This window comes from Cyanistes caeruleus, chromosome 4, assembly GCF_971803275.1.
Source record: "Cyanistes caeruleus chromosome 4, bCyaCae1.hap1.1, whole genome shotgun sequence".
Taxonomy (NCBI): Eukaryota; Metazoa; Chordata; class Aves; order Passeriformes; family Paridae; genus Cyanistes; species Cyanistes caeruleus.
Genome location: NC_141704.1, coordinates 11,771,046 through 11,791,261, shown reverse-complemented (window position 1 = coordinate 11,791,261; position 20,216 = coordinate 11,771,046). Strand labels below are relative to the sequence as shown.

Below are 20,216 nucleotides of genomic sequence, written 5' to 3'. Positions count from 1 at the left end.
TACATTCATCTGGAATCATTCTGCATTTCTATGGCCTTTTAATTTTTACAGTTGCATAGACAAAAAAATCCAATGCTTCACCAGAATGTGTAATCAAAAATTATTATTTTGATGAAATATTACACTGTATTCTCTAGAATGTAATTACATATAAAGGTTTGATGTTTAACAGAAACAAATTCTAACATTTCTTGTCAGGATTCCAAAATCCTGCCTGTTTCCCTTATCAGTCCTTTTACTAGGTCTCAGGATTTCCTCACATCCAGAGATACTTTTCCCTCATGTTTCTATGCTGAAATAATTCTAATGCTTAAAGACATCAAAATCCAAATATCTTTTTATATAGCTAGCAACACATTCTCCACATCTCTGCTTTTTATACTTTCCACCTTTTATAGCCACTTATCCTATTCCAAAGCCTTCTACTATGAATTCTGCAAATGCAGTTCCTCCCTTCCCAACAGCTCTGCAATATCCACCATCCACACACTAAGTGCCTGTGCCTTCCTCCCACTCAGGCAGATACACTTCTCAAAAAACTTGAAATGTTACCACTTTTTTTCTCCTCTGTCCCACAGACAGTGATTATCTGCCTCTGGGTCTTTGAGGGTATTAGTCATGAAAGACAGGCTTTTTAAAGTGCTGCATTATCTGTCAAATCTTGAATACAGGATATCTGTGCTCAGACAGGATTTCCCAGTTCTATTTAACAGGGACTCCAGCATTCATTTTCAGGATTTTAGGCTGGAGTCAAAGACCAGGTGTCACAAAAGGAAAATAAGAGACCTTTTTCAAAGCATGCTGCAAAAATAAAAAGAAATGGAAATCATAAATACAAAGAATTCACTTAATATTAAGACAAAACCCTGAGGTACTTGTATTTGTGAAGCTCAACTGCTACTGGAACAGAAAGGTCTGAATACATATTCCCTTTAATTGTAATGCTTTGTAAGCAAAGATCAGTAAAGGAATGTTTGAATTAATGACAGATACTCTACCTTTAAAGCTATCTGCAAAATAACAAGTGTTACTAGAGATTTTAGCAAGTCATCGTATTTATTTGGCAGCAATGAACTTCAAAATGATTGCCAGGAAATAGCCAACCACTCTTTGTAACAAGTCAAAATTTCCATCAAAGAACACCAAATTGGTTTTTGGCTTCTAAATTTGATAAAATTGCTGACTTTCTTGATGAAATTCAAAATGAGATGATTATGAAGAATAATTTTTATTAAGGAGAAGATTGACATTCCTTTTTCATTAATGATATCTGTTAAAAACGAGAGCTTTCATAGAAAATCAGAGGGAGGAGGAATAATAAAGCCAAAGGTAGCTGGACATTGTAATGATATAATCCCACAAGCCCCACATTGTTAAGTCTATCACACTTCATTGTCATTTAGAAATCAGAGACTGAAGCTATGGAGAGAATAGGATTAAAAACCATATATGTTGATTTCTACCTATGATTAAACAAGGTGCATATTTCAGAAGGAATTTCATCCTTTTGTTCTTTACTGCATCAAGGCCTTGATCTTTGCGTAATGTGGTGGTGTGAATTATTTTCTGTGTGAAAAGACAGGACCACTCCTTTCAGTAATCCTTGTATGAATATTTCAGGCCACCTCTATTCTCACAGCACAGGTTGTTTGTATTTTAGTGGCAAAAGCCAACCTCATGCTGTCAGTGAAAATTTTGCTACTTGCTTCAGTGGTGAGTGGAATCCAATTTATAGCTCATTAAAGATGTGACTTGTTAAAACTCTGGTCCTGTTTCTCCTGATGAGTTTACAAAATCTCCCTCCCGTTATAAATTTCATTACACATTCTAACTGAAAACTACTAAAGCTTAGCCATTTAACTTGGCAGCAAAATGAAAGAGAGATGCTCTCAGAAACTGGATGTGAGTAGCTTCAGCAGCTCCAGCAGGAACTCAAGCTACCATAGCCATTCTGATGTGGTCGTGTAGCCTTGGACCACCGTTCAGTAGCACTGTAGTTTAAACTGTACTGTCATTTCAGCTCCAGTGTGCTGGCCCTGTTCTGGGGTATGACACCGGTGAATGTGTTTATTTTATTCTGAAATTATAATTTAAATAAATATAAATTTGTAATTTGAAAAAGTCTTACAAAATAATAGTAAACCTTTATTGCTGTTAGAAAATGCATTATTCACTGTATCTTACACCACTGATGAACATGCTGTGTTTCTTACAGGGGGCATTTGTTAGACATGTTATAATACTTTACATATAAAGGGCCATTAGCAAAAATAATATTTCATATCTCTATGAACCTTTCCAGCTGTCAATCTCAGTGCACTTTACAAGCAAATAAGCTTCACAGGCACATGAAAGGTGTGTTTACATGACCCTCTTTCATAAAACTCAGAAATTTGATTTGTTTTCATGAAGCAATTAGAATGAAAGCCTGAGGTTTTCCTTAGGAGAGACCATGGGACAAGGTAGTAACTTCCTCAACCTGCATTTAGCAACCTCTAAAATCCTCAGGTTGCTGGAAGCATTGCTGTGTGTTGCCAGAACCTCCAAAGACAGGGATGCTTGCAGGCTGTGTGCTGTGACAGCAGGCAGCTGTGGGATGCCCCTGTGTCCCTGGCATCTCCCCATTTAAATACACTATCTGGGTGAGTAGTGGGAGCAGTGAGTGCAAGAGAGCCAAGTGCTCACTAAATACTCAAGGAAAATAGAAGGTTTTTTTCTCTACTTTTACTCCTTTTCCTTGCAATTACCAACTCTATTTAAGATTAGTGTTAGCACTCTGTAGGGATTTCTGTGGCTGAGACTGTGAGAAGCTGTAATGGTTCTGAAGGCAAAGTAATACTTAATAGTCCATTACAGCTTAAAGGACTTATCTCTGACGCTGATAAGTGTCCTCCAAGGAAGCTTCACTCTCTTCAGGACCTCCCCCAGGGAGACACCAGAATGTTGCCCGGTGCACAGCCAGCCAAGGTGTGTACATGTGGACAGCTGATTGTCTTGAAACTTATCCAAGAATGAAGAATTACTCTTATAAGCTGTGTCACTGAACCAGGTTGTCCAGAGAAGTGTCTTGTGAACTCCTAGGAAGAAAATCTAATGAGGTGACCCTTTTCTTATTTTTATTATCATTATTATGAGTCTGGCGTGGAAGGGTGTTTTGGTCAATGAATGCCCAGATGGTGCTGCCAGCATGAAATGCCCTTCCAAAGGTCATAACAGTTCAAGATATTTTGTCATAGTTTAATTAACCCAAAATTGAAAATGCAAGCTTGAGAAAACCACGTTCAATATGCCAAGAAATGACAGAAAAAAAATCATTGTGATCAATATTATTACAAGTAATGCCAGCTCCATTACAAAACTGATTAAATAATACTTAAAATGGGATTAATAATCTGCAAAAGGGAGCTCTAAATAAAAACAATTGAATAAAAACCTATTTGTAGGAAAGTATTTACCCTCTACAAGTTGCCATTAGAAGGCATCAAAAAACATAACCAGTATCCATGTAAGATAAAAGTTCACTACATGGCTTCCAGGGAGAAATATGTGTAAGGCAATCAAGAAGTAATGCTTTGCCCATAAAACCAGCATGCCTGTGCCCAAAAGCATCTATAAAATGAAAAAATGAAAGGTTGGTACATCTTACTGCGGCATATAAGGAATCAGGTAACCAATGATGAATTCTGCAGAAGAGCAGAGTGGGGCAGTGAGAGCATCAAAGGTACCACCTGTGACTGCAGGAATGGGGATACATAACCCAGCAAAATGGGATGGGGTGGGGCTCAGTTCAACATGAAGGCAATGAAATGCAGCAGTCTGTCTGCATACAGGTGTTTACACAGGTGAATCAGGTGTCTGTGTCCTCTAAGTGCCAAAGCTGAGCTGACATTGGCAGTCAATGAAGGATAAAGGCAACTCGGCTCACCCTACACAAACATCTACATTTTGCAGTCAAGTTGGTGGGTGTAGAGGAGATGGAAAGAGAGATGACAGATGAATGCTAGGTGAAATCAAAGTTTTATTTATAGTTGTAGGCCTACTTGTATTTGAAAACTAGGGGATAGGAGAAAGAAGGTTGACATAAAAAGAAAGAGAGGGTTAAGAGTGATAGACACTATGGTTTAGGATGGATTAGGAATGAAATCAGTGAAATTTTTAGAGGAAATAAGTGAAACTTGACATATCTGATCCCAGGAAATTTCAAGAGCAGTTTAATCCCCAAACTGGAAACAGAAGAAATTGTTGATATTTCTCCAGAATAAAAGTCCCCTAAAATGAATTAAAGAATTTGAAAAAATTAATTGCTTCATTTTTTAATGAAAAATGAACTTTCTAAACCCTCTGATATTTCATGTCATTACAGCTGAGCTGCCTTTCAATATTCAACTACATTTCTTACTGCCTTATGGGACTTGCCATTCTTCTCCATATTCTTTCCTGAAGAACAGACTCAGTTAGAAGACCACTCACATAATATACCTGCAATCATGCAAAGCCTGTGAATCTGCTACGTTATATGACTTTACAGGAAATTTAGCAATGAGGGAATCTAGCTCACAGATGTAAAGGGGGCAGAACTGTAACTTCTCTAGTTACTCTACACATAATGTTTAACCAATTTTGATGTGAAAAAAAAAATAATTAAAAGTAGTATTTAAATTTGGAAAACCAAAATATTTAATTTATATTTTCAGCAGGCAGTGAAATACCAATTATTTCTATTAAGGTCAAGATTTTCTGGAGGAAATCAGAAATGTGTAAAGATTGCAGCTGTTATTGTAGAACTGCCAGCTATTACTTCTTGCTATTATGAAACTCAGATTGGCAACATAAAAACAGAGAAGAAGAAGCAGTTCTTGCTTCAAAGTCCTGCCATCTAAGTAGGTCTGGCAAAGCATAAGTCAAAGTAATTTGCTGAAACTCACACAAAAGTTCCACGACATAGAGACAGAAATGAAGATCAGCACTTAAAATCTCCTGACCTACAAAGGGCTTTAGAGCAGTAGGTGTCATTAAAGAAAAACAGAGTCTACAGCATGCAGGTGAAGAAAGCTTGACTTGGTAGAGATTGTCAATCTCTTGGCAAAAGCGTGTGAAAATGTTTCAAGAGGAGGGATGAGCTGGAAGGTTGACTCAGATTTTGTGAAAGGAAACGATCAAGCACAGGGATTTGCAGCTACAGAAGCCAGAGATAATGAAGAAATTATATTTGTCAAAGGAGTATTGAAGAGCAGAAAGTGGAAGAGAGGAAATGCCTGGAGCAGAGGGCGTTCTAGAACAGCCTAGAACATCAGGACTCTGATATTTTACTCTGCTTGGACCTTGTCTGGTGTGGAAACTGCATGGTGGTGGCAGAATGAAGAAGGAGGACTTGGCAGGATTTGCACTGAAAGGAGAATACTAAAGTTGGGTTATTCACAATGAAAACCTGATAGCAGAATCTGGTAGATGATAAAGACATCGTAATGTATCTCAGAGAATCAATATGAGTTTCAGATGTGACAAAATGAATGCCAGTGAAAGAGTTATGCATATAGTGATAAAGCATCAAGGTAAGTATCATTTCTTATCTAAACACTGATGTCTTTCTAAAATTTTGTGTCTCTGAGTAAAGTGTGCCAGAATAAATCACAAAGTGTAACAGAAAAGGTGTTTGGCATAAAAAATTTACCAAGCCACAGCTGAAATTAATTCTTGAAATCAGATTAAATTTAAACAAAAATTTCAGATCCCTGTGTGCTATAGCAAAGTCCTTTGAGTTGGACCTCCATGGCAAGGTATAAGCATTTTAAGGCATATAAGTGATTTTTAAGAACTTTTTCCTCTGCAGGTATTGGATTTTAAAAAAAAGACGAATGACAATTTTGAAAAACAGAATAATCTTAGAAAAGAGAGGATGTTGGAAGAACAATCACTGTAAGAATAGAAAATCTCTCCCTAAAGTCTTTTATGCATCACTCCAAGTACTTTGCATTAATGAGCTGAGCAACCTTAAAAGAACAACATGACCCAGCATACAATAGTGATTCAGTAATCTAGTAGTCAAATAACTATAAAATAATGCTATTTCTTTAATGCACTGATGTTCATTTTAAATTGTTTCAGATACTTAGATAACTTAGATATTTTTTTAATATCTCAGTGCTGTTCTGATATCAGTATACAATAGTTAACAGAAAAAAAAAAAAGCAACACATATTTACTCCAAGTACCTCTGAGCAATGTTACTCCACAGATATTGGTGGAATTTTTTTCCTGCTTTTTCCACTAGCATTTTCTAAGAAGCCGGCTAAGGAATAGATTCATATAAGTAATGTGAGAGATTTAAAAATCTAAGCTCCTGTGCCCTTATTTTGTTTCAGTATCAGACCTCTATTGTAATCACTGTAGAATTTAGTCTGGGAGCTCATGTTGTCCGTGCTAGAATAAGCATCACAAAATCATTCAGACATGTAATTTCTGATGTCAGAAGAGAACGTCAGAATTGCTGCTGAAATAAAGGAGTGATTTTTGGAATACAGCAATCTTTCAAAAGAAAGCCATTTACAAAAAAATCCAACTCATAAACATTTTTTTACCAAACCACTGACCCTGCAATTCATACAGCCAGTGACTCCACAGTGACCTCTTAATCAGCCCTTAGTTTCCTTTCTGTTAATAGTATTTACATTAACCAAATGAATGTATTTTGGAAAATTTAAAATAAATCAGATGCAGTACATGAAAACTTATGAATATATTTAAAATACTTAAAAATGCTTTGAATTAAAGCACATAGCATGCATGCATTTAATGCTCTGTATCTCACAACAATAAAATAAGTAGATGTCTCTAGAAATCTTAACAGCTGACTAATCGAACTGACATGGAAGTATAAAACAATGAAAGAAAACCCCCTTATCAGAAACAGATCAATTACAACACATTCTTGCCTTGACTTTATTAAATGATATTGATTACTGATAAAATTTACCAGAGAAAAATTAGAAATTGTACTCATATTATTTGTATTATTTCAGATCTCTGAATCTGTCAATATAATCTCTCCTGCACAACAGCTCCAGCTCATTTAAACATCCTCAGCAGTACGTATGCTTTTAAGTTTTAAAGCATTATCAATGTAGCACCCCCCGAATCCAGCCTTGAACTCTGACAGACACTGATCTCTTTTCTCCCTCCCACACCCTGTTTTATCAGACACTATTTTGTTTAAATTGGCTACTAAATAGCATAGCACTGTACCTTTAAATACAAATCAAACAATATTCATATTCCCACGGTGCTGCTAGTTTCCCTTATGCATTGAATCGCCTGTAGATTAAAAGCTCAGAATCTGAAAAGGATTCTGTTCTGCAGACCAAAGTTCTCTGTAGGAGATGAGGGAGAGGGTCAGTCCCGGAGTCACACACACAACAGGCAGAAAACACACTTGTGATCCTCAGCTTTGGATAGCATCAGAAAGGGGAATAAAAAGCAGAAACACATGGCACACTGAGAACTGGTATCACTTATGGCTTCTAACCAAAGCAGCAATTAAACACCTTTCATCATTCCCCCAAATGCCTGATTTTTGTACGAACTGAAAGACACACACACACACAAAGGAAAATCCCCTCTGAACAGCGAGGAAAACTTAATCACCTACCATTTTCTTTGCACTCTTCTGGAGGTTTAGCCTTTTTCGCAAGTCGTGGATCCAGCCATGATGTTGTCTTTGTGTTATGGCTGAAAAGAAACGAGATCACTCTGAGCAGACACATACTGAAAGGAATCAAGTTTATTCCTTAAGAAAAAAGGGTTAGTCCAACAAAATTGCAATCGATACACTTAATTTGCTTACTGGTTCTAAGTAGCCCTGAAGGAGGTGTAAGAGTAATTGTGCAAGGCAGTTGTAAATTTGGCAACCTCAGCTCCCTGTCCTCAAAGCAGCTATTTTTATTAAAATCAACTAGAATGTTGCCAAGTTAACCTCATTGAAAATGCAGAACTCATCCAGAGCAAAAGGAATTTATTACAAATACAGTGTTCTCCCGTTGATCGAGTGCAGGCGACAGGATTCTGTACCATTCTCACAGTTTTCGGATAGAATTATTTTCATCTTAAACCTGTCCTTTTCATAAATACAGGTTTTTTACTTCTCTCCAGCAGCAGTGACAAGGCATAGCAAAAGTGATGCAAATTACAGCATGCTCCTGCAAAGTCTACATTTCCGGACAGGGTGATTAATGATACTTTGTTTAACAAACCTTTATCTCTCCATATATAATCCTTCTATAGAGATAAAATAGATATGCACAAGCTGAATGAATCATGTGGCTCCTTTCTATACTCAGAATAGATCTTTGAGAAATCAGCCATCAAAAAGCATTGAACTGGCACAAATTGTTTTCTGGGAGATTATTTTGCCAAATGAATTGATACTTAGCACAGCTAATGAGACTTAAAGCTAGATCCTTTCAATGTATACCTTACACATAAGCAATTAAATTTGGAGCCAAATATTGTAAATATATTAAAGAAGACTATAAACCAGAAAAATATGTGATTATTACTCCTTGATTTTTGAGATGCCTTTCCTATAATACCATCATTCAGAGACACTTCTAACCCATGTTTTATTTATCTGATACATCCTAGGAGGTTCATTCTATAAAATACTGAATTATTTAATTTATTATTAATTTGCTGTGTAATTTTAAAGTGTGCTTACAACTTTTCTTATAAACATAGGTATAAGGTATACAAAAACAGAGGTCTGGGCAAAAAAATTAATTAAGTTGCAATTGTTTGTGAGTTTGTTAGTTACTGATACAGTCCATGTGATCCCAACACTACTGGTTCCTCTAGGGAAAAAATAAATAAATAGAACCAATTCCTTCTCCCACCTTGTCTTCCATGGCAGATAAATTTTCCTCTGCCTCAATTTCTCTCTCTCCAAACTGTGACAGTGCCTACTTCTCAGCATAACTGTCACCATGTTAAAGCTTCCTCCACATTTTGAATAGGAAAGAATGTAGATCAGAGTTATGTATGGATAAAATGGCAACTAAAATGAAAATTGAGGCATTTAAATTATTTTTTCTTAAAAGCATTATCTAGTCTAGAACACCATACATGATAGGTGAAGATGATAAAAAAACCTTCAAAGGGAAGTCGTTGAGAGCTGAGCTATATTTGCAGAGTATGAAGAATGATGAGCCAAAGGTAAGGTGAATTTGAAATGATGCCAGCAGCCTGTGCTTCATTGCAAGTGTAACTAAGACACTTTCTCAGAAGCTCTGGCTGCCTGTGGCCTCCTGTAGGGTGCATTTTTATGCTGCAGTCACAGCCCAACCACAGCTTGTGCAGACATACTTGAGCTAGCTTTAAATTAACTGGGGGAGATGATCCAGCAGTGTCAGTGCTGTAGGATGGAGCTCAGCGTGGGCTCCTCACCCCAGCATCCATCCACTGAGCTACTTGGGTGCATCCCAAGCACATGCTGAGCTCCACAGCACCAAGGACACCCTGCTAGCAGTGCCAGAGTTCAGAGTGAGCTTGGACATACCTGTGGGACCTGCAGTTGCATCTCTGGAGTGTGGCCACATCTGGACAACTGCCACTCTCTCCCAGCTCTTAATTGTGAATTATTTTAGGGACCCCCACTAACTGCAGGGACTAAATTAGAATCACAGATAGTTTCCTATGTCTTTAAAAGATAATATATATGACTACTACTAGCAATGTTTACTGTGGTATAGAGCAAATCTCAAAGCATTTTACAAAGGAAATAAAAATAACCACCCCTGTTTCAGAGGCAAGAAAATGGAAACACAGAGTCGTGAATTTACTGTCCAGAGCCACCAAACAAGTCAGTGACATTGGCAGTACTAAAAGCCAGACCTGTTGCAAGTCAACTGGCCAATGTCCACCCATCAAACTAGGCCAATTCAACAGTCCTGAAAGTGCCTCAATAATATTTTTAGAAAGTGTTTTCAAGTATCTGCAAAGACAGGTGCCAAGCTGAAAACAAGCCCAATTCAATATCAATATTTAAAAATGTAAATTAGTTGAATTACAACCTTCAAGGCTTTTCTTGAAACTGAGAATGGCAACACTTACCCTTCCCTTTAGCATAAATGTGCCTTCCACAAACCCCGCAGGACTGATATCCCAGTTTTTTCCAAGATGGCCATATTAAACAAAACCATAAAAAACATAAAAAAAATCAACAGCTCTTCCAAGAGAAGAGTGATCCTTCAGTCTGCAGTGAAATTTCACAGAATGGAGATAATATTTCGTTTAGATCAGCCCTTACAGCACTCAGTGTCCTCTTCTGAAACCTGTTCAGCTACTTAATAAAAGCAAAACTCATCCACAAGAACTTTTGTCTATAACAAATAATTGCAGGAGCAAAGAAGCTTTTGAAATTCATCCCTCTTTTCCTTGCCTGTTATCTGTGCCTTTTCTCTTGCCCTGCCTCTCCACTATATAATCTATACTAAACATACAATGCAGTGGGATTAAACAACTCTTGCAATGGGACTTTAAAGGCTTCTAGAGAAGTGCTCTAGTGGGTAAAAAATCCTTTCCTGCTCTGAAGGTAGGACTTGAAAGAAGGCAGAAGCAACCCCACCTGACTTCTAACACCTCCACAGTACCATCAATGCCCCCTTATGATCTCCCTAGAGTTCATCATTCCTTGGATCATCTTAGCAACCAGGTACACAACACACAATCCTTCAAGGACAGACATGACTACTGTCACGTTGCCTCAGTTAAAGAGGGAAATGAGTAGCTCTGTAGTATAGCATCATGTTTTTTATGCATGTCTACTTCTGTCCTGCATAGGAGGTTTCCTTGGCAGGGTGTTCCAGTCTCCCTTGTGTCAGCTGTTCCCCCTTCAGCTCTGCAAAGGATTAAAATCTGTAAAAGTTGAATGGAGACAACCTTTATCTCCTAAACTGTTTTTAATATAATTTAAAGGAAGCCTTTAGGAGAGCTTCAGCTATGGGAGAGGAGACAGAAGGAACAGTAAATTGCTCAAATTAACACTAATGGCAGAAGTAACATTAACACTTATCTGCTGCATAAGCTGTGCACACTGAATGCTTTTTAAACACTAAAAACCTTGTAGGGGACATAACCTGCCTACCTTACCACTAATCATGTGTGTCCATTTGGGAAGTCTTATAGACAACCACAAGGAAAAGGGGCTGGGGATTTACAGATGAGTTATGAATGAACTGCAGATGAATTGCAGCAGCAGTTGTGGAATAAATGCTCAAAAAGGCATTTGGAGTTGTCAGTGATGGAATGAGAGTGAAGTGATACAACAAAAGCATCCTGTGAGAAATACAGCTGTGGCTCCAGCAACATTTTACACTGGCCAATGCTTCATTACTTGGCCATAACTATACCTTATCATTAAAAACATGTCTAGAAAGCCCATCTTTACATAATTTCAATGATTTTGATTACTAGTTAGGACTAGTGATATAAGTGCTGGCAAATCAACAATGCATGTCTTAGAATCTCTCTAAGAATCAACAGTAAAAACATAATTTTTGAAATTTTAAAGCAAAGCCTCCTTAATAAAGGGTCCCTTTGGTCTTGCTTCAAGCAGGTGAAGCATGGAAAGAGTATAACTTTTTAAAATTCATCCAAATTTATTACCTATGCACAAAATAGGAACTGCATATAGGCCTGAAGTATACTGTGGTTTTTTTTTTTTTTTTTTTTTTTTTTTGTAAAGGTTATTCACTGGAGCTTAATATTTTAGCCCAAAGTCAATAAAATAATTATTGCTGAACTAACTTAAATCCTATATCTTTTCCAAGTATTTCCACCTAGCAGAAACAGTTTAATATAATCACAGTCATCTGGTATTAGTTGTACACAATTTTAAATATATGTGGAAAAAGGGTTCTTCAGCTGGTTTAAACAGAGTGAAAGAAAGCACAGAATACTCCCCAGAAGCCTTGACTCAACCTCATGTTCTTCTCCAGATTTTCTTTGCAGCTCTGCTTTTAAGGCTTCACAGGGACTGTTTAAATGCCTCTGTTCCCTGTCAATAGCTCTGGAGCTGGGTACCAGGACCAGAGGCTTTCTGGAACTCTCACCGGACACTACTCAATATCTTTAGGAGTAAAAAACATTAGGACTGTGGCTTTTCTTATCTAACAAAGTGTTATCATTTTATTATAATTATTTGTTAGACAGTGTATTATTTTACGTAAGATTTGACTATAATGGATTTCTGTTAACAATCTGTCAGTTTAAAGCACTTTGACAGATAAAGTTTCTTGTACTAACAAAGCCTTCAGGCAATCTCTTGAAACATTTTTGAAGGGAATATAGGAAGTGCTTACTGACAGGAATAGCCCTAATGTCTTTTAAAAGCACTGCAAACCTAGTCTAAATTGTGCATCTTGCAAGGCATGTAACTTGCAGGTTATTGTGAAAAGCATTTCAAAATGGGCATTTACCAGTGTGCTGTTTCAGTGTGTTTGGGGACAGCACATATGGGTTTGCTTGGGCTTTTATTGTGAACACATTACATTTAAACTGGTCCTCAATCTAACAGCTTCAAGCAGAGGGGATCATAAGAGAAGAAAACCACAATTCTCTGTAGGCCCCCTAACTTCAACAGTGCTAACTTCTCCCTCCCTTTTCTCTGTGCTGAAGCATTGTGTATCTGCAGAGATTTTCAAGCTGCACAATAATGATCTTCGAGTAATTTATGTGTGGAGGGACTTGGATAGGAAAACAGAGCATTAAACCAGCAATTTTGCAATCCATCCATTGTGGGATGCTACCTAAACTTCTTGCACACATGTAGGAGCCGGAACAAAAGGAAGCTGTCCTCTCCTGGGAGAGGTTTGCATGGCAGCAGCTGTGACTGCCAGCTTGCCTTGCATTTCATGATGTGCTCAGAGTTCATGGTCCTTAAGAGACCCAGGCTTGGGAGTTCCTATCCTGTGAATCTTAGATGGCCTTGGGCAGTAGATAAGCACTTATGCACTCAGCCCAGAGACATGGTGCTGCCTCTAGGCATTTGCAGGAGCAGAAGATGCTTATGCAAGACTTTTTTTGGAATATATAAATGCCTAAAGCCTCCTATGGTAATTTCTTCTATTGAAGTAATTCTCTTTGACTGAGGCAGTTTAATTTCTGACAAAGAATGGGCTTCATCTCATGTGACTACAAAAATTACACAGCTAATTGTGTAGGATTCATCTCTCTTCAAGGGAGAGACACCCATACAGAATAATTTATTTTACCTATCATCCATCAGAACCACCTAACCATAGGTGTGTCACTAAAGTGACATAATGCTGATATGTCAGATCCCAAATGGCCTCTGGCTGTCACTCCAGAAGGGTCCTGGTTTGGACAAGTTCTGTGTCATATCTGTTGCAATAATGGAGATGTCTTGGGCTGTTACTGTGCATCTTCAGTGGGGCTTTGGCTTTGATCAGGGGGTCACTTTTCAAATGAATCTCTCTCTGTTATCTTCTTTCTCACACTAAGCGTTCTCCAAGCTTGTAAGCTTTTCACTTGAATTTAAACCAAAAGATGCACAGCAGGAGCTCACCTACTGCACTACATTCACAGGCATGCAGCCCATGGCACCTGAAAAGACCTAGAAGCTGTGGCTGCTGGGTCATCAGCACCAACAGTTTCAGTCTTCTGATATTGCTAATTTAGATATGAATATGGTTGAGATCAGAAGGAACTGAGATTGATTTAACTCAAATCTGGTATCATGGACAGAGTTCAGGGTCTGAAGGTTGTAGAAAATTAAGTGTACTCCCAGAGATCCACTTTCTTCTCCATTTCTGAAAGGAATGCAATGTGGCTACACTGAAATGTGAGCCAAACCAAATGTGTGAATACAGCCAGAAATTTCCTTCAAAAGGGTACTCCTGACACAAACTGCATCCTACTGCAGATGTAGTTTTGGATATCTGGAGACATATTTACTGGTAGAAGCAGCTGTATTTTGGCAAATTAATTCTGCTCTTATATATGGACAGGATGAATCAGCCTCTGGAGGTAATTTTCTCTCTCCACTGACCACAGAAGGAGTCTTGGCGACTGGTTTATGTTAGATACCTAATGCTATATGGCAAGGCAGGTAAGCTGATTCTTCTAGTTCAGTAAAGACAAAGAAGAAAAGTTATAACAACACTACAAATATCAGAGGAAATGTGCTGGAAGATTAATTCTGCGGAGCACAGCAGCAGAGACCTTTGGGGGAAAGACCAGAAATAAGAAAGTGAGGAAAGACAAGAGGAGTTAAGCTGGCAGTTTGACCTGGATGTCAGCACAGATAAAAACAGCAAATGAGAGCAAGGGACAGCACTAGTACAGACTGATAATGTCTTTATAACATCAATAGACAAGAGAAAAAAAAATAAAAATTCAGCATTCCACAAATTCTTTCAAATTCTGCCATCTTTGTGTTCCTAATTAACTTGTCATGAAACAAGGAAGTGGTCTCAGGAGAAAAGATCTCTCTTGGTTTCTTTCAGCTGCCTGTCCTGCTGTGCATCATGCTGAAGTCCAAAATACATTAGAAATCTGGTTTGCTACGCTGACCAGAACTAACAGATCCAATCCAACATATAAAAAAGAAAACAAATTGCAGACAATTATAATGATATTCACAAGACCCCTGATGGATCAAAATTGTCTACACAGTGTATCATGTTGATACAAGATGGCTTGTTTCCCAAAGAAAAATCCCATCAGAAGTGAATATTATTACAGTATGTGGTAAAAAAAATAAATCCTTCATCCTAATTACTACTTAATTCAAGTAGCAGAAATATCCAGACAACCAAAACATTTCAGTATTATGGGCTGATATTCTGATGATGTAACATACAAGCAGAAGTGCCAAACTAATTTATAAAGGTTCCTGTAGTTACTGCAGTATATGAAAATAATCTTGAGCAGGTAGAAGGGTATAGTTCTACTCAGTACTTTTTGTATCTTCCAGTACAAAATATAATAAGGGTGTATCCAGGCTTGACTAAAATTACTAAAACTTAACTAAACTAAATTAAAATCCTAACTTAACTAAAATAGCTTTCTGATGGTGCACTCAGAAACAACTAAATATATCATGGTACTTCAGGTAAACAAGATGTTGGGATAAATGTTATTCCTGCAGTCAAAAAACTTTCCTGCCTTAAAAACTACTGCAAAGAAAAACTCACCCCAGTGCAGTCCATAGCAATATTCTTGTACCTGTACTCTTCAGATATCACCTGAAATTGCATCAGTATTAAAAAACTTAATGGCTGTTTTTTACAGTGAAAAGGAGAGTCTGTTTACAGGGGACTATTTTATAGCTGTTTTTCAGTCTTTTACGGTACTTTCATAGTAGAGAAAAAAAGTCTTTAACAACTAGAAAAGATAGTGCAACAGGTCCAAAAAAGCAGTGCTGACTATGCTGTTTTAAGAAGTAGGTGTTGAAGTAGCAAAGAGACTGAATGTCTGCAAGATGTACTGGAAAGTGGTTTGTTAAACCTTATGTGGCCACATTCTCCTAAAATTCATCAGCAAAAGTGAAAAAAGATGATCCTTCAAATATGTTCTTCAGTGGCATTTATTCTAGACCTTTCCCCACTAAGAAAACAATGTAGCATAAGCAAAGGAAACCATATATGCTTTTGAACAGTAGAATCAAATAGCTTTAGGTTTCGTGTCTTACTGTCCCTGCAGCCCTTTCAGAGTTCTGCTGCCTGTGTGCGGAGAGAAAGCTGGAGAGAGAAAGTAAACCAATTCTGCCTGTTATAAAAAGTATTACAATGTGTAGCCAACTGTACAGGACAGTCTATGATGTACTAATGTAAGGGCTGGAGCTGGATAGTTGGGTAAGGGCCCCATTTCAGGCTGACTGCACATGATAGCACATGCACCTAGAATCTTGGTCCTTTTCTATTCGCTTCAGCACTGCACTGGACCAACACTGATTGCTTGGGATCTAGCACAACCAGCATCTGCTGACTTTGTCAGGACAACACAAACTTGGGTGTCTAGTATGGGGTTTCAGAGTTGTTAGCAAGGCAAAGTCTGAAGTCTTTGGGGAATCACAGCCTTTCCTTAGCCCCGGCAGGGGGAAAAGCTAAAAATCAGCGATGATTATGGTTTATTTAAGCATGCCAAAATATGCCACACTTATCAGCCATATTTAAAGCAAGGAAGAAGGAGAAAAACTAGAGGATTTTTTGATGGCATTCCAATTTATATACAGTCTGTTAATTATTGCATGTTCTCATCAGCATATGTTCTCAGTGAAACCAAATGTAAGAGATGGAGTCCTCTTTGTGTAGTATGTGCCTGTATTTGAAAATTCATATTCATATGTAAGGAAGGCTGGAAACAGCCCAAGAAATGTACTTAAGTAGCTCTTCCTGAAAAACACTGGTAAGTCTTATGCTGCAAGAAAACATGCTCTTGTTCTGTCTGTGAGTACTAAAATAGGTAAACATAAGGTCATGCACCTATGTCAAAAAGGGAACAAAAGGAAGAAACAGACCAAGATATGCTCTAAAATACAACCATCTTCTGAATCGTTCAGTGAATATGGTAGATGGTATTTTTTTCTTGTCTTTGTAGTCCTTGAGGCAGAGGAAATTCTTTCCACTGTGCTTTACAAAATGCTAACTGAACCATTAGTGATTAACAAATAAATAATCCTGTCTATAGACAATTACACTTCCCCTTATGAAGTCACTTCCTCTCTCACTGTAAATCTGCCACACTATTCTGGTGGCAGTTTGGATAAGTGAGATCACATCTAAATTTCAGAGGTTAGTTTGAGGTGAATGAATGAAAATGCTGTCATGAAATCTAAGACCTCTGGGTATACCTGTGACAACTTGGAACTTGAGATAGTTTGCTGCTGGAAGGCTTTAGCCTTTAAAGGCACAGTTCAAACGAGCCTCAAATAAAGCAATAAAAGATGCTGCCTAGTGTGACTTTTTTCCCCCACTCATTGTGATGTACACTTTAAAAATGTTTGTTTTTCATCTATTATTTAATAATCTAGTACAATCTTTACTACTGTTCAGGGAGATGTTGTTAGACAAATAGGTTTTTGTTGTCTTTTTATCTTTCCGTTTTTTTGTGAAAGCAAATGGAGTCTCTTCATGCCATTAACCAAAGTGACTTGTAAACAAAGAGGCAATTTAACAGCATCCCCACAGCATTACATTCCTACTTAACCCTGAAAAGACTGCGCAATGTGAAAACTCAAATGATCAGAGTTGTTCCTTTTGCTAGAATTCTAGCAAATAATCTAGTATTTTTGCAGATGTGTAATTGCACTTTTTTGCAAATACATTGTTCAAGAATATAATCCCAAAAGCAAGAAGCCCTTACAACAGTTCTTCTATCCAGTCTGCACCTCTGGTTGATTTCTTTGCTTTACATAACATTCATTTAGTGGAAGTGAATGATGAGCATAGTCAGAACTGCAGTATATACCAGAGCATTTCCAGGAAAGGAAGTAAGCTGTAACATCAAAGGAATTTGAGGAGTGCAGTGGCTGCTCTGTAGAGCATCAGGGCTATTTACCATCACTGTATCTGTTACAAAATATATATTCATTTTCTATTAAATTACCTCCTGCAATATTTACTACTCTCACAGTTTGGTGTGTTAGTGATCGACCCATCATCCCTTCCTCTGTCCTCCAAATGTCCCACAGGCTTTTGTTACAAGTAAAATAAAAGTGCCATATAATTCTGTCTGCTTTCTGTCAGAGCATTCAATATGTGAAGAAAAATTAAATTTGGGAGTAAGGTAAGAAGGAAACAAGGGTTTCAACTAGCCCTGAGGTCATTCTAGCTCTTCTCTGCTTGCTTGGACAAAGTTATTATAATTATTCTTTTTCTGGAATAAGCACATTTTTGCCCTTTTCAGCAAACACACTTATGTTTTAATAGTTACTGCTATTTTCAGCCTTGTGTATGCCAGAAGCTATGGCTGGTTATGCCAGTATTCATTAAAAAGTCTCATGCACAAACTTTATTCTTAACATTTGTTTACACTTCATGTGATAGTCACAACATTTTAAATTAAATACAGGATTTAAGGCATAATTGACACCACCAAATGTTATTTTTACCTACAAATAATCAGAATAACAGACAATGCTCCAAACTGAGGCAGTTCCTTAAAGTAAATGCTTTTTCTACCTCTGTAGTAGAGTTCTACTGATGGAAATGTTGTTTTTTCCATTTTTTTTTTTCTTTTGAGGAACACAAAAGGAACACAACTCTGAAGCTTGCTGTATTTTTATCCTGGTAATGTACATTAATCGTAGAATCATAGAATGTGCTGAGTTGGAAGGGATCCATCAAGATCATCCAGTCCAGCTCCTGGCCCTGTGCAGGACACTCCAATGACACCATGTACCTGAGAACATTGTGCAAACCCTCCGTTCTGTCAGGCTGGTGCTGTGACCACTTTCCTGGGGAGCCTGTTCCAGTACCCAATTACCCTCTGTGGTGAAAAACTTTTTCCTGATATCCAATCTAAACATTCTTGACTCAGCTTTAGGCCATTTTCTTGAGTCCTATCCCTGGTCACAAGAGTGAAATCTGTATCTACCCGTCGTCTTCCTCTTGTGAGGAAGCTGCAGACTCAATGTGTTCTTCCCCCAGTGCCTCTTCCCCAGGCTGAACAAACCAAGTGACCTCAGCTGCACCTCATAAGGCTTCCCCTCCAGACCCTTCACCATTCTTGTGGCCCTCCTTTGAAAGCCCTCTAAGAGCTCAATGAGAGCACATAGAGAATAAAGAACTTTCATATCCATTACTTCAATGAGTTTACTAACTAGGAGCAGGTATGTATAATCTTCCAGCAGGGAAAAGTTTCTACACGTAACTAACTCTCCTTATAGTCTGCTCATTTATTTTACTATTTCCATATATAGCATGGTCTCCCTCTACTGATCGTTAGATAGTTTTTAGTTCACTTATTTTCCTTTCCTTTAACTAGCAAAAAGCTTCACTTTCTCCACCTCTGTCCACATAAGGAAGGACAAAACCAGTGACTGTGTTACTTTTCCAGCAGAAAGCACCAGAAGAGCAGAAAGGCCTTCCTTTCAACAGAAGAAACAAAAGCTTTAACTCCTGCCATCAAAGTAAGCCAACCAGTTACCTACCCTAAAACTCTGCAGGCTTCCATCTAAATCACTAATGCAGGAATTGCCACCAGCCCTCAGGAGCTCTGACAGCCAGAACATTCCTGCTGCTTTAATGAGGAGGAGTGCAATGCTCCACTTCACCATACAAACCATTTTCTCACCCAGTAGAATACAATACAGCTATTTAAAAAAAGAAGAAATAAGACTTACTCAATAAAGTAGACTTCTCCCTTTTCTGTATAGGCCATTTCCCAGTTATCAGGCAGTGGGCCCAAGTCATCATTCTCTTCAGGTTTAGTCTGTTTTGTTACATCCATATCCTCCTTTGCTTCTTCAGGTTGACCATATCCTGGTGCAGGAGAAGGCTGGGTGGTAGATGCCTCACCCGAGACAGCTGTACTCTTCTCTTCATGTTCACTTGATTCTACAAGAGAATAAAAATTACAAGTTTTGGATATCCAGGTTAATGGCAAAGAATTTACTGTGTGCAAGTCTATGAACTTCAAGTCTTGAAATAAAGAGAAAAAGTCTGTTTGGTTTACAGAATGGTCCCTCTGATGATGCATTTTATTTATAACACAACAGAAGAAAATAAAGCAATAAAACTAAACTGAAACAAGAAACTAGTAAAGAGTTCTGTCTCATTCTGTCCCAGGAGTCCTTCCAGACTAGCACTAAGCACTGAGCAGAAGGCAGCTGCTCCAGCAGCTCTCATGTCTCATGTCTTAACTTTTCAAACTATACTTGTAAACACAAATATATACACATAAAACAACTACCTCGCTGTTTTACTACAGACTACAGATCCTTTTCATGCAAAAAAGTATATGCACTAATTGCTTTATCTGTATCCATATATCAAAGAAACCAATGACATCCATTGACTCACAGTGATATATTAACCACAAAGTTGTGATTTCATTGCCAATATGACCTCTGGGAGGCTTTGTTTCCCACAGCCAATATCAAATGTTTCAACATGTCAACACTGTAGTCTATAGTAAAGTGCAAGAAGATGAAAATTTATTAAATGATCTAACAGTGCACCCAGAGAAAGGAACTATGCAGA

General features: G+C 37.8%; 1 protein-coding gene across 17 annotated transcripts in view; it reads right to left on the bottom strand.

The window, feature by feature from the left end:
• MAGI2 (membrane associated guanylate kinase, WW and PDZ domain containing 2) overlaps positions 1-20,216 on the bottom strand; it is a 706,446-nt gene that overhangs the window by 216,169 nt on the left and 470,061 nt on the right. For all 17 annotated transcript variants that reach the window (XM_086886645.1, XM_086886637.1, XM_086886631.1 and 14 more), the window contains exons 5-6: positions 19,358-19,571; positions 7,646-7,725 (exon numbers count right to left, since the gene is read on the bottom strand). In XM_086886645.1, coding sequence (XP_086742771.1) covers positions 7,646-7,725; positions 19,358-19,571 — 294 coding nt within the window. The remainder of the gene's footprint in view (positions 1-7,645; positions 7,726-19,357; positions 19,572-20,216) is intronic.